This window comes from Lolium perenne, chromosome 4, assembly GCF_019359855.2.
Source record: "Lolium perenne isolate Kyuss_39 chromosome 4, Kyuss_2.0, whole genome shotgun sequence".
Lineage (NCBI taxonomy): Eukaryota > Viridiplantae > Streptophyta > Magnoliopsida > Poales > Poaceae > Lolium > Lolium perenne.
This window is the reverse complement of record NC_067247.2, coordinates 122,882,605-122,896,837: the sequence shown is the minus strand read 5'-3', so window position 1 is coordinate 122,896,837 and position 14,233 is coordinate 122,882,605. Positions and strand designations below refer to the sequence as shown.

Here is a 14,233-nt window from a genome sequence, read left to right as displayed (position 1 = left end):
ACACAAAATATTGGTTTTTGGTGAAACTTGATGAACCACTACAGGAATGGAGCTATATGCCGAGGGCCGGGAACCCTCGGCGTAGCATGCTTTGGCCCTCGGCGTAGGCTATGCCGAGGGCCGCCCTCGGCATAGCTCCTCGGCGTGTAAGTCCCTCGGCAAAGGCACTATCGCCGTCGGCGTAGCCCGGCCCTCGGCGTAGCACGCTACGCCGATGGCAAAACCCTCGGCATAGACTTTTAAAAAATTCAAATTTTCCGTTTCCAAAAAATTCAAAAAAAAAATTCGAAAAAAAAATATTTTTTTCTATATGCCGACGGCAAAACCCTAGGCATAGACATTTAAAAATTTTAAAATTTTAATTTCTTTTACACAATTTTTTCTTTTTTTCCTTTTTTTTACTTGTTTATCTTTCACCCAATACACTTTTAATTCTAACTACACTTAATCTTATGTCAAATTACAATCATGGTTAAACTTCCCAGTCGGTCACCCATCCTCACACTACTCTAGTCTCAGCACGCTTAACTTCTTGGTTCCATTCGGATAAGCTTCCATTATAGAATTGACACCTCTTGCTGATAATAATAGCATATCAACCCTATTAACCCTTGAACCGTGATGCACACTTCTTTATTTTTGAATCCCAAACAATTACTTAAGTAGACAACAATGAATATATATAAGTAATAATAATATTGAATTCAAATAAAAATAAAATGATTTTATTTTTTGGTCTTTTTTTCTATTTAATATTGAATAATTAATATCTTTAAATCGGAAAATCAAAATTCCACAAATAATATGTCTAAATCGATCAGAAAAATGAGAGGAAACTAAATATAATATACATATCATCATTTGAACCTAAAAATTAGAGGAATCCAAATATGACGCCTAATTTGCCATGTGGCCAAAACAGCCCCCTCGCGAGATGCGAAATGGCCGTATCGGGCGGGCTGGTGCACCGTTCGCCAACACGCTAAACGGACAAAAATTAGCACATAAAGTGATGTGTTATAGGCATAAAAACATTTTTTGCGGAATTTATTGAGTGACGGAAAGTGTAGCCCTAGTTCAAATCCGGTCAGTTTCCAGCGGATTCGGCGGGACACCGCAGGAAGCTGCATGGATTCCCAGATAGCTAGCGCGCACATATGGCATGTGATATGTGGTGCGAAGGCGGTGTCCTACCACAACGCGGAGGTCTCGCGCAATACTAAAATACGCCCCATGTAGCTGATTCACAAAATAAACCCGTTTTGGCACCCCAAAAATGAAAAAACCATCGCCCATCGGTCGGATTGGAAATCCGCTCCCGAGGCCTTGCTTCCCATCCCAGGGACCACGCACATGCCAAATATGACCTCGTTCCGACAAACTATGCGGTGTCACGGGCCGTTTCCTACTCATTTGCCCTAAAAGGCATAGAACTCCGGACGTGATAGCCCTGTTTGTGAAGGGTTTTCCAAAATAATTGCCGTATCCTAATTCCGACTTTTGGAGTGGTTACTAGGACACATAAAATGACGCCACGCGGCTCCGCGGGATTTTCTGACTTTGTTTAAATTGTCATTTGGCCAAAACGGGCCCCCACGGAGATGCGGTATGTCCGTACCGGGCGCGCTGGTGCACCCGTTTACCATCGCGCTAAACGGACAAAAATTGGCACATAAACTGATATGTCATAGACCTAAAAACATTTTTTGCGGAATTTATTGAGCGACGGAAAGTGTAGCCCTAGTTCAAATCCGGTCACTTTCCAGCGGATTCGGCGGGACACCGCAGGAAGCCGCATGGATTCCCAGATAGCTAGCGCGCACATATGGCATGTGATATGTGGTGCGAAGGCGGTGTCCTACCACTACGCAGAGGTCTCGCGCAATACTAAAATGCGCCTTATGTAGTTTCTTCACAAAAAAAAACCCGTTTTGGCACCCCGAAAATGAAAAAACCATCGCCCATGGATCGGATTGGAAATCCGCTCCCGGGGCCTTGCTTCCCATCCCAGGGACCACGCACGTGCCAAATATGGCCTCGTTCCGACAAACTATGCGGTGTCACGGGCCGTTTCCTACTCATTTGCCCTAAAAGCCATAGAACTCCGGACGTGATAGCCCTGTTTATGAAGGGTTTTCCAAAATAATTGCCGTATCCTAATTCCGACTTTTGGAGTGGTTACTAGGACACATAAAATAACGCCACGCGGCTCCGCGGGATTTTCTGACTTTGTTTAAATTGTCATTTTGCCAAAAGGGGCCCCCACGGAGATGCGGTATGGCCGTACCGGGCGCGCTGGTGCACCCATTTACCATCGCGCTAAACGGACAAAAATTAGCACATAAACTGATATGTCATAGACCTAAAAATAATTTTTGCGGAATTTATTGAGCGAAGGAAAGTGTAGCCCTAGTTCAAATCCGGTCACTTTCCAGCGGATTCGGCGGGACACCGCAGGAAGCCGCATGGATTCCCAGATAGCTAGCACGCATGGATTGGAAATTCGCTCCCGGGGCCTTGCTTCCCATCCCAGGGACCACGCACGTGCCAAATATGGTCTCGTTCCGACAAACTATGCGGTGTCACGGGCCGTTTCCTACTCATTGCCCTAAAAGCCATAGAAATCCGGACTTGATAGCCCTGTTCGTGAAGGGTTTTCCAAAATAATTGTCGTATCCCAATTCCATCTTTTGGAGTGGTTACTAGGACACATAAAATGATGCCATGCGGCTCCGCGAGATATTCTGACTTCGTTTAAATTGCCATCTGGCTAAAACGGGAACCTGAGAACATATAAGAAAGTGATTGAATTGTTTCTATGTTAACATGTTATTCTACATGATTCAAATATGCATGATTTTGACATAAACGGATAGAGGATGTTTTTCTGAACATTTTGATACCTCATACGCATTTTTCTGACATCCTATGAATTAGTTATGATTTTTACAAAATTAGACAAATTTGAAAAATAGCCTACGCCGAGGGTGGCCGTCGGCGTAGCCCTGTCTACGCCTAGGGCCAAAGATATGCCGAGGGCTGCCCTCGGCGTAGAGGTCGCTACGCCGACGGCCACGTTTCGCCGAGTGTTGAAAGGGCAGGCTGGCCTGGCCGGGCCATACGCCGACGGCCCCGACTTTTGGCCGTCGGCGTATAGCCTGGCCCTCGGCATAGCCTCCCATTCCTGTAGTGAACGCACGTATATTATGGAGATGTACATGTAGAATTTTTTGTCCAAATTTTTTGATATTTCCAAATATAATTTTTTGGTAGAGGGAGCATACGCACCCAGGACCCGAATTGAATTTCTGCACTGTAACAGTACTATACAACAAACTAATAATTAAACACGGCCACTCATGCATACTCCTATGTATCGACCGATCGATCGACTACTTTACCTAGTCCATCTACCATCTCCAAATCACTCTTTAATCGCCGCTACCTTTACCAAGATCAGGAAGTACTTGCGGCTGCCATTTCTCTAACACTATTTCGCAGTATTGCGGCGGCTCCGTGCTCAAGCAAATGACACGAGTTAAGGGCGGCGTTATACTAAGCGAGCCCCCGTCAAACACACGCTAGCTAGATCGCGAATCGAATATGTAAACACACTACCAGCTCGATCGATTGATGATCACGTTTGATCTTGTCTCCCATCAATTGACAAATCCAAATCGAGCGAGCCACGCAGCCGAGCTACTCGCAAAATATGGGTGCGTACATGTCACGGCAATTTTGGGCTTACGTAGGGATATCTACGGCCGAGGAGTAAACAAAGGGCTTGTGCAGCTAGCTGGCGATCTAAACGATCTTTTGGTAATTTTGTACCAACAATCGTACCTTTGATTGCCTGCGCACTTTATGTAAAATTATCATCTGAATCTATCGTGGACGTGACTCTGCTTCGAGTTAGAAAAAAACAATGAGAATTCAGATCGTTTTTACTACCTCCGTTTCGGTTTAACAGACACACACGCAGTTCAAGACAAACTTTGAGCATTGATTTGGTCAACAAAATATAACTTTTATGTATACAAAATATATATCGTTAGATTCGTATGCAAAAAAGCTTTCCAATGATATAATTTTTGTGCCATATATTTTATATTTTATTGACTAAAATAATGGTCAAAGCAATTTCTTAAACTATGTACGCGCCTGTTAATCTGAGACGGAGGGAGTACAACGAAAGAACTTGCGCTTTTAGACCGACAGTCGGATATGTAAGACATGACATGAGCCACACGCGGCTAGCTTCCATCTCTTACTGCCTTTTGGATTAGTGTAAAAAACTTGGATGTAGGCCCGCGGTAATCGAGCAACTTTGGCGGCTGATCAGAGTTTGGTCAACACGATTTTGTCTCTAGTGCGATTCAGTGGCACCTGGTGCCACACCAGGGGACACGTACACTGGTTAAAAGCAAAAAAAAAAAGGCAAAAATGATACTATGGACTATATCGTGTCATGTGTACATTTTAATTTGTGGCGAACACTTTGGCTCCGTCGGAAATTACCTAGGAACTCGTGGGGGTGAGATCTAGGCGTTCTCCTTTGGCCTACCACCATCCTTCTAGAAAGCAGGAGGGGCTGTACTTTTCTCGTAACATTACACTTTCTTCTTCTAATATGTAAAACGTCTAAAGATTAATTAAAAGTTAAATTTTACTAATTTTAACTAAATGTTTAGAAAAATATGTATACATCTATAATATTAAATAAGGAATTTGCTAGTTCTCAGCTAACTTCATGCTCGGTCAAATCCTATATCATTTAATTTGCATCATGTATGATTCGTGCTAGTTATGAGTTGCAGCTAAAATTTAATAACATCATGCGAATGAAGTAAGTTCTCAGTCGACTGAGAACTAGTTACACCCATTAAATAAACACATTTTAAAAATACTTTATGGGGAATATATTGATATTGATTTAGTATTATGAATTTACTTTTTTTATAAACTTAATCAAACTTAGAAAGCGTTTGCTTTTTAGCGATCCTTGGACAATTTATATTATAATGAATGGTTGTGTAGTTATGTATGGATCGACTATCCACCGCCATTGGTGTTATAAGCAATCTCCATGTCTCCTTATACGACATGGTTATCTTTATTTGCTTCTAGGGTTATGTGCATATTCTAGCTATGTAGAAATTCGATATAAGCTCTTATGAATTGCATAAGTGTGACGCCAACTTTAGAAGTGAGATCAAAAAAAAAGTTAATCCATAACTATTCACGAAGGGAACAGAATAAAGTTAGGATATAGCTGGAGCATTTTGAATTATGCTTTAGAGATAAAACATCATCTTCATGTATACACCGACCTACAGTAATCTACCAATGCACATGCGTAGTTGCGTACAATCTCAGCCTCCAAAGTTGGCGACAAGAAAGTACAGCCGTAGTATAATAGACCACTGTCATCAAGTAGTAATTAAACACGACGTACGGCCCGTCATGCGTATCTATCGACCGATCGAGTACTTTACCTAGTCACTAGCTCTACTATCTCCAAATCACTTTTCAATCGCCTCTAGCTTTATCTATGCTAGAGGGCGACAAGAGTACTTTCTACTGCCATTTCTCTAATAACATAGTTTCGCAGTATTGCGATGGCTTCGTGCTCAAGCAAATGACACGAGTTAAGGGCAGCGTTATACTAATTAAGTGAGCCAGTCAAAAACACGCTAGATCGCGAATCGAATATATATACACTACCAGCTCGATGGATTGATGATCACTTGGATCTTGTCTCCCATCAATTGACAAATCCAAATGGAGCATTCCACGTAGCCGAGCTAGTGGCAAATAGTAACCAAATTAGGGGTGCGTACATGTCACAGCATATTTGGGCTTACGTCGGGAGATCTACGACCGAGGAGTAAACTAAAGACTGGTGCTGCTAGCTGGCGGTCCGAATGATCTTTTGGTAATTTTGTATCATGCCTGTGATCGCCTGCGCGCTTTACATAAGTTAATTATCGTCTGATCGAATCTATCGTGGGCATGATCTGCTTTGATTCAGTTCAATTTTCAGTATTAGAAGAACTTGCGCTTTAGTCCTACGTGGGAGTGGGACATGATTTAGATCACGTACGCGTGGGTGGGTAGCTTCCATCTCTAACTGCCTTTTTAATTACTGTAATAAACTTGGAGGTAGGCCCACGGTTATCGAACAACTTTGGCGGCTGATCCGAGTTTGTTCAACATGTTTTTGTCTCTAGTGCGTTTCAACTGTGCACCTGGTGCCACAACAGCGGACACGTACACTGGTTAAAAGCAAATAGGCTAAAATAATACGGAGTACTAAATCGTCTCATGTGTACCGTTTATTTTGTAGCGAACACTTTGGTCCCGTCCGAAACTACCGGGGAACCCATGAGGGTGAGATACTAAGATCTAGGCGTTCTCCTTTGCCCTACCATGATATCCTTCTAGAAAGAAGGAATGGTGTGCTTTTATCTTAAAATTAGACTCTCTTTGTCTTAAAATATAAAACGTCTAAGGATTAGTAAAAAAATTAAATTTTACTAATTTTAATTAAATATTTAGCAAAAAATCTACATCTATAATATTAAATAAGGACATTAAAAAATATGCTTTATGGTTGTTCTTTTGATATTTATTCAGTGCTGTAATTGTATATATTTTTATGTATAAATTTAATTAAACTTAAAAAACATTGGCTTTTAAGTAATCCTCAGACGTATTATATTTAAGATGGAGGAAGTATAAGCAAGTACACGGCATGGGCACCATTATATGCTGAGATTCAAGCAGATAAGCATGAGAACGATCTAGAAGCTTTACGGATGGGAAATTGGGGACAATGAACAAAGCTAAAAGGTTGCACGTCTAGACAATCACTCGGACAGGCGATATGACCTAATTAATAGTCCCAACAATCCCAGAGCTATGCATGAAACGTGGACGCAAGTGGCCTGGTGATCCCAGCAAATTAAACCGCCCGGCCAACTATGTCGATCGTCACGTTGTAGACGTGGTACGTAATACGCCCGGGAACGGGCCAGCTGCACCTATAGCTAGCTAGGTAGACAGAATGAATAGTAGATGTTACGGTGAAGAGGGAGCCGAGCAAAAAAAAACTCTTCGCTTCTGATTCGCTCCCGCCCCTGCGGGGCGGACAGGAGCTCCACCACCGTGCCGCCCACATCCTCCCCCTCTCTGCTGCCACCAACACAGACCGATGATTGTTGCCTGGGTGTTGATGGTGGTAGCGGTTCGACAGCCCCGCGCGCGTGGCGAGGTGGTTCGGCACACGGTACCCGTAGCGCTGCAACTCGGTCAAATTGTGGTCTGGCGAGGCTAGTTGGCCATGACGGCGACGGAGCAGCGTCTTCATGGAGTGACGGAGGGGTGATGTTGTGGCTCAAGGGCTGTGGGCGGGATCAGGTGGTGGCGCCCCACACAACCCAGATCTGGTCCCTTTGAGACCCATATAGCTCGGATGGGCCCCATGCTCGGTGGCGGCACCCCCGTGCGGACGAAGGAGCATGGGCTAGTGCCAGGGGTGGCAGAAACGGCAGCGTGCCTGCTGCAGTACGACAGATGGACTTTATGGTGTCAATTATGCTCGGTCGGGCTAGTAAGGGCCTGGTGTGTCCTTGCTGCTGTATCCGATCGGCTACCGCCAACAACGGTGGAGGTCAATACCTCCTTGTGTTGGTGTACTCCCGCCCCTCACCGGAGTTCCTGCTTCTCGGTCTTGCTGACCTCGCTATATGGGGTGAGACGGCGATGGTGATTGAAAAACTGTGGTAGCGTGTGTGGTGGGTGTGGAAAGCTTGCTGGAGTGTTGCGGAGCGTCCAATGGCATGTTTTTTTTAGGTTGGGAGAAATCCCTATCTTTTGGGCACCAAAGCGGGTGTTGTCGTCCTTCATGAAGGGTGTTAGGTGTACCTCTTCCCACCCCCCGGTATCGGGGGAAACACTGGGACCTGTTCGGGCAGCAACGTCCTCATCGCCGCTTCCTTCTTGGAGGTGTTACTTGGTAAGCGGCGCTTCAGAGCACCTGGAGCATGGCGGAATTCTCCGAAAGGCATATCGGTTGCGAGTCCTCTTCATTTTCATCAATTCACCATTGTCGGCTTTGTTTTTTTTTTTTTTTTTCATTTGATAATTTTGGGCTTGCTTTACGTTGTTTACTCCAGCAATAGATTTGAACTTGTATCGAATAATTGCTATATTGATATAGTAAAACAAAATCCTGTTTAGAGAAGGTACACTGAAGAGATTGGTATAGCAACAAGTGTCGTGTAAATGTTCGACGTGCACTGCCGAGAGTTTGACAGCGTTGCTTGCTAGCTACGGGTGTACTCAGAGTTTGACACAGAGGTGGTCACGCTGAGTGAGACTCTATGACGTGATCGTGCCGATCGTCTTCTTTGTTGCTAAAAATGGGCAGGCACATGCAAGTAGCGGCAGCCGGCAGGTACATGGCGTGCACTTTCTCGGGCAGGCGAATGCCAACTTTAAGACGCACTGACGCAGGTTTGCTTCGTATCGGCCGGTCTAGGGTTTAGCTAGCTAGCCCACGGAAACTTTGGTCCTCCGGCTCAAGCATCTCGATCGATCCAAGCTCAGGCGCACGGCGGTGGCGACACATGTGCACGATTACAGACAAAGCGAACAAGGACGAATGGGGCTTTGGAATTGCACAATCAACTGCTACGTACGGCGTTTCGGACGCGTATCGCCCCGTCGTCGGCTCGTCCGTACTGATTTTGCCAGTTTGGACACGGGCATGTAAAAGTTGCCCACCACCATAGCCTAAAATGCATGCATCATGTGCTAGCTCTTTCATGTTCTCGGTCACAACACACTAACACCTCGTTTGGCACCTCACTTGGCACCATAGAAATGAGATAAAATTTATCATGTCATTATATTTGGCAAATCCATAGAAGTGGCAGGGTACCAAGAGAAACTAAAATTGGGCATCAGATGAAATCAATGGAATTCTCATTCAGATTTTAATACTACCAATTCCGTGGCGGCTTAACAAGTTGATCCTCATAAGTACAAATGAATTCTTCGATTCTAGCCCTACTAAATGATGAGATCCAAACGAGCTCTAAGGTTAGATTCCATACCTCCAATACTTCTAGCAATCAATAATAGTAATAGTGGTTTCAGTTTAAATTTTAGTTAAAATCACGACAAGTACTCCATCTGTCCCAAAAAAAAATGTCATGGACTGAATCTGGATGTATCTAGACATAATTTAATGTATAGACACACCCCAATGTACACAAATCTATAACATTCTTTTTGAGACAGATGAAGTACTAGTTCTTCGCCGGCCTGCCAAGCTTGGTGAATAAGCCCTCCCTTCTATCAGTAATGAGTAATTTAAACTAAAACACCGACACTTTTTGTGGGTTGGAGGGAATACATATCTATGATTCAACACAATCCCCCGGCCTGTTTCTGGTCAACTGAAATACACTACTCAAATTCAGATTTCTTTTCCGATAAATAAATTCAGATTTCTAACTTTGGTTATTTTTCTTTTGCGAATTAACTTGGGTTGAATTAAAGACGTGTGCTAACAATTCAAGACGTGTGCTAAGCTTCTACTCTTTCCACTTCATATTAAAGCTTCAGTCTAGGTGAAGCCTCTCTCGTGGAAACCACATTCCTCAATCTGAAGCGGCCGGCCGGGCAGATCAATCTCGTCGACGTGGTGACTACTCGTCTATGACTGGCGCTGCTTGTTCACAGGAACGACGAAGCGTCCGTCTAGTAGTGTTTTCAGCCGGATATTTGATCTGCTTGCGATACGCCCCTCGGAGGGAGTCTCTGAAAAGGATGGTTGTGGCTCACACGATGCCCCCGCCGGCCTCCGCTGGTCGGCGCTGCTAGCTCCCGACGGATCTGCACTGCTGCGCAGGGCATCCTCGGCGGCCATGCGAACTCCTGTTCCACGGGACCCGGGTGAGCAGCCTCGAAAGGGAAACAGAAGAAAACGACCTTCTCTGTGTCCGGTCCCAACCAGTGGCAAGAAAGAGGAAAAAATCCAGGGATCAGTTGGCTTAGACACTAGGGATCCATACGTAAATATTTGCAAAGTAAAAGAGTTTTTGGAAAACAGTATTGGGGTCAGTTGACCCCACAGCTTACATGATATTTTTTTCAAACGGAAAATGGTACCGAAGGGCCTGGAAACTACATTAAAAAGGTGAAACATATGGATTTACAAGAATGACCCTAATGAAACGATATATTACAACAAGAACCTTAAGCTTTTCAAAGAAGACACTGGAAGGGGAAAAAATGAAAAGAAATCAGGCCCTAGGTCCTCACCGCTGCATCTAGTCAACCTCCAGGTCCGGAAATCGACAGCACCACCGGGGGACATGCCCAATTGGGGTGCCGCCATCGATGGATCACGCGCCAAGATTGTCGAAGATCCTTCGAAGGAGGAAGAGAATGATCAGATGACGAAGAATCGCGAGCGCACAAAGGCATATCTGGCCCGAAGAAACCCCGGTGCGATGTGATCTCCGCGCATACTCCATCTACCCATGGCGCCACAATGCCTGGAGTAGCCATGCCTCCCCCCTTGTCACGAACAAGGCAAGTAAGAAGATGAAGGAGATGCAGGTCAAAAAGATGTCGAGATCCACCGAGCTTATTTAGGGGGTGCCACTAGATAGTCCCAAGAGCTTCGTTTTCCTTCGTGGGAGACCTCGCCGAGCTTCATTTTGTCCAGGCTGCAACTCGAAATTAGCCCAAACACTTGACGTGGAAGTGGCATAGCGCCATACAACCACTCAAAGCATAAACTTCAACCTAATACTAAAACTATATACATAGGAGGGGCGGCCTCCCGCTCCCCATCCCCTCTAGCCCGAAGAACCACCGGAGAGTAGAGGTGGAGGAGCCGAAGAGGCTCTAGCGACTCTCGTGTGCCATTCCAAGATTTTTATCCTCTCCATTTTAATTTCAAGATAGATATTTTTGTTTGTTCAACGTGGCTTGCCCTGATGCAAAAGGCACGGAAAAAGGATCCTAATATCGTTGAGACTCGCGCATGAGCCCTAAGGCGCCAGCTGCTGCAAAGGTGACATAATCTTTGCATGCTATAATGTTTGCAAAAGATATATACTTTTGCTATGAATCTAGTGACATGTTTCATTTCACATAAACATCATAGATATAATAATTACAACTAAATGGAGGGATTAATATGCGATGGTATATACAGAATCCATGTGTGCAACTTTGTTGCACCAAAATTCTCACAGCAACAACAAACAAAATCACACGGAAAACCATTTGCCCTTCCACTGAATTTGGATTTCGACGTGGCCCGTGACATTTCGCTATCAGTTCCACCGCCCATTTCTCCCCGTCAACTGCCCAGAGACCAGATCTCTTGCCACCAGGTCACCGCCGCACCACCACACATTTCATTTCCCACCCCAAAATACACACATAGAATTCGTACCAGTACCGTATGTTCTACGTTGTGTATGTACACTCTTTCTAGCACGATCTGCTACAGTACACGTGTGGTCAGCACATTGTTTCCATGCGAGCACGTACGCACGATTTGCCTTCGCCATCACGTAGCTGCCACGCGCTTCAGCTCCGGCGTCTGGTACGCCGCCCACGCTCCAGCATACGCCGCCGGAGCTGCCGGCTGGCCTCTCCACACGGGCAATGGCTGCGGCGGTGCTGCATGTGTCTGCTCTGTCACCGGCGCGTCCGCGTCCGACAGGCGCCACACCTTGACCGACCCGTCCAGGCTTCCGCTGTACACCACGAACCGCCGATCTCCACGCGAACCGGCCGGCTCCTCCTCGTCCATGGCGACGCACTTCACCGGCCCGGTGTGCCCGGCCAGCACGGCGAGGCTGACGTGCTCTGCCCCGTCGCGCCGCCACACGCAGAGCGTCCGATCGGCCGAGCCGCTGACGACGACGTTGCCGGAAACGGCGAGGCACATCACCGCCATCTTGTGTCCCTTGAGCACGCCGCCGTATCTCGCCTCGCCGTCGACCCAGTACCAGTAGGTGACCAAGCCATCGGACGAACCGACGTACACGACGCGGTCCTCGGGCGACACGGCGATCGCGGTCACCGCGCTCTCGCCCTCCCTGAGCACCTTCTCCAGGACGTGCTTTGTCGCACCGCCACTTTTGGCGGACACCTGCCGACGCCACACCTTGACGGTGCCGTCGGCGGAACCGGTGAACACGACGCCGTCGAACCCGGCGGCGGCGACGGTGTTGACGGCGTCGTCGTGCGCGCGGACGGACTCGAGGCACTTGGAGTCGGACACGCGCCACACCTTGAAGGTCCTGTCCCAGGACGCCGAGTAGAGCAGCCCGGCGCCCTCGTCGAGGCTGAGGGAGGACACGGCGTCCGAGTGCCGGAGCCAGACCGCGCGCTTGCGCCCCTTGCGCTCCGTCTGGACGTAGCCGGCCGGGTTGACGGCGCTCCGGAGGTAGTCGGCGAGCTTCGGGAGCGAGCCCACCTGGCGGTGCGCGGCGGGGCTGGCCGCGTCGTCGGCGCGCCACACGCGCACCTTGCCGTCCTGGTGGCCCGTGAAGATGCGCCCGTCGGCCGCGACGACGATGGCCTTGACGAGGCCGCTCGCCGTCCGGAAGGAGCCCGCGAGCTCGCGGTTGTCCCGCCACACGCGCACGTTGCGGGAGTCGGTGCCCGTGTAGAGGACGTCGCCGGTGGCCGCGAGCGAGTAGACGTGCCCGTCCTCCTTGACCAGGGAAGCGACGAGGCCCGTCGCGGCCGGATCGGTGGCGGTAGCGAGGCCCGGGAAGTGCGCCCACGGCGACTTGGGCGTGGGTGGGGTGGAGGATGCGTAGCGTGACGTGGTGGGCGAGGCGTCCCCGTCCGTGGTGGCGTAGGAGGAGCAGCTGTGGCCGTCGTCGTCGGAGACGGAGGTTGAGGAGGAGGAGAAGGACCTCGGCGAGCAGGCCGGGTCTTGGCGGAAGAAGTGGAGGAGCTTCTGGTGGTTGCCCATGACGATGATGTTTGATCGATCAGCAGCTGGTGGATTTGCGTCCTTTTATGGCGAAGAAGCCGACTCGAATATGGGATGACCTAGTTCGCAAGGAAGACCGAGACCGAAAGGGAGAAGGAGCTCGATCGCGAGGGAGAGGAAGAAGCTTGCGAGGTTGGAGAAGGCGAGGTGGGCAGCAGCGGTATATATATCGCGTGGAGACGCCGAGAGACAGAAGCGATGCCGTGGGAGCCACGACGTTCCGACAGGTGGATCCGGATCGGGCGGTCCGATTCGATCACTCCTTTCCATTTGAGGCAGGGTTTTGGTTTGGTGATGTTTTGTCGGTTCTTCAAATTTTATTTTCTTGTTTCATTATTGGGCATGGGTTTCGGACTCGGGGCTCTCGGCTGATCACCGAACAGGGGACACGTGGCAACGGTTACGTCATTCATAAAAAGTTCACAAAATGGAGTACCAGAGTTAATAAATTCAAGATATTTGTATGGGCAGAAAAGGCAAGCCACTTAGAAATCGAATATCGTAACATGTAGAATTTCTTAAAATCAGCTGTGGGTGTCGGAGCTATATTTAGCGACATAATCATTCTATCAATTTACAACCCTAGTAATGCATTATTCCAGATCACCTCCAATTGTAGTCTTGACCACATCGATCTACTCGTCTACGAATGTTAAAACGGGAAACTTAGAGAACAAAAGTTGTGTGAAGAGGTGAGATGAAGCTACTTCTCGAGAAAAATTTCAAAGATCAACCGTGTGATGACTTTAACAAAATTTGATCGAAATGGGCGATCTTGCTTGGCGTGCTGGTTTGATTATCTGATAGAGTCACACAGCAGTTGGAGAGCCTATATATATCGTACCTGTCCTTGACCAATTTGGTCTTGCATAGCGAGAACTGTACAAAGTATTCTTTTGTTTCTCGTTGACTCTGTGTGTCGAGAGAAACTAAAAAGGAAAAAAAAAACACTACGAACAGGCAATGGAGTGTACAAGTGGTGCATGCTCTTGTCCGAATGGGCAAAATTGGCTAAGCGGACGGCGGAAAGGCACATGATTGTGTAGTTACGTTGCGCCCATGTGGTGGCAAACATGACCGCCGCCATGGGCGTCCATACTGGACCGTACGTGCGTATCAAGAAGGACGGTGCATGCGAGTTGCTTCCGGTTACAAAGGTTTCCATTAACGAATTAAACATGTGGGTTATATATG

At 47.4% G+C, this 14,233-nt stretch overlaps 1 protein-coding gene across 1 annotated transcript; it reads right to left on the bottom strand.

Annotated features, from left to right (window-relative positions):
* Window positions 1-11,219: 11,219 nt before the first annotated feature.
* On the bottom strand, window positions 11,220-13,161 carry LOC127293793 (protein JINGUBANG). Its single transcript, XM_051323453.1, has one exon. It carries the CDS (start codon window positions 13,016-13,018, stop codon window positions 11,597-11,599), a length of 1,422 nt encoding a protein of 473 aa, XP_051179413.1. The 5' UTR covers window positions 13,019-13,161; the 3' UTR covers window positions 11,220-11,596.
* Between the last annotated feature and the right edge of the window lie 1,072 nt (window positions 13,162-14,233).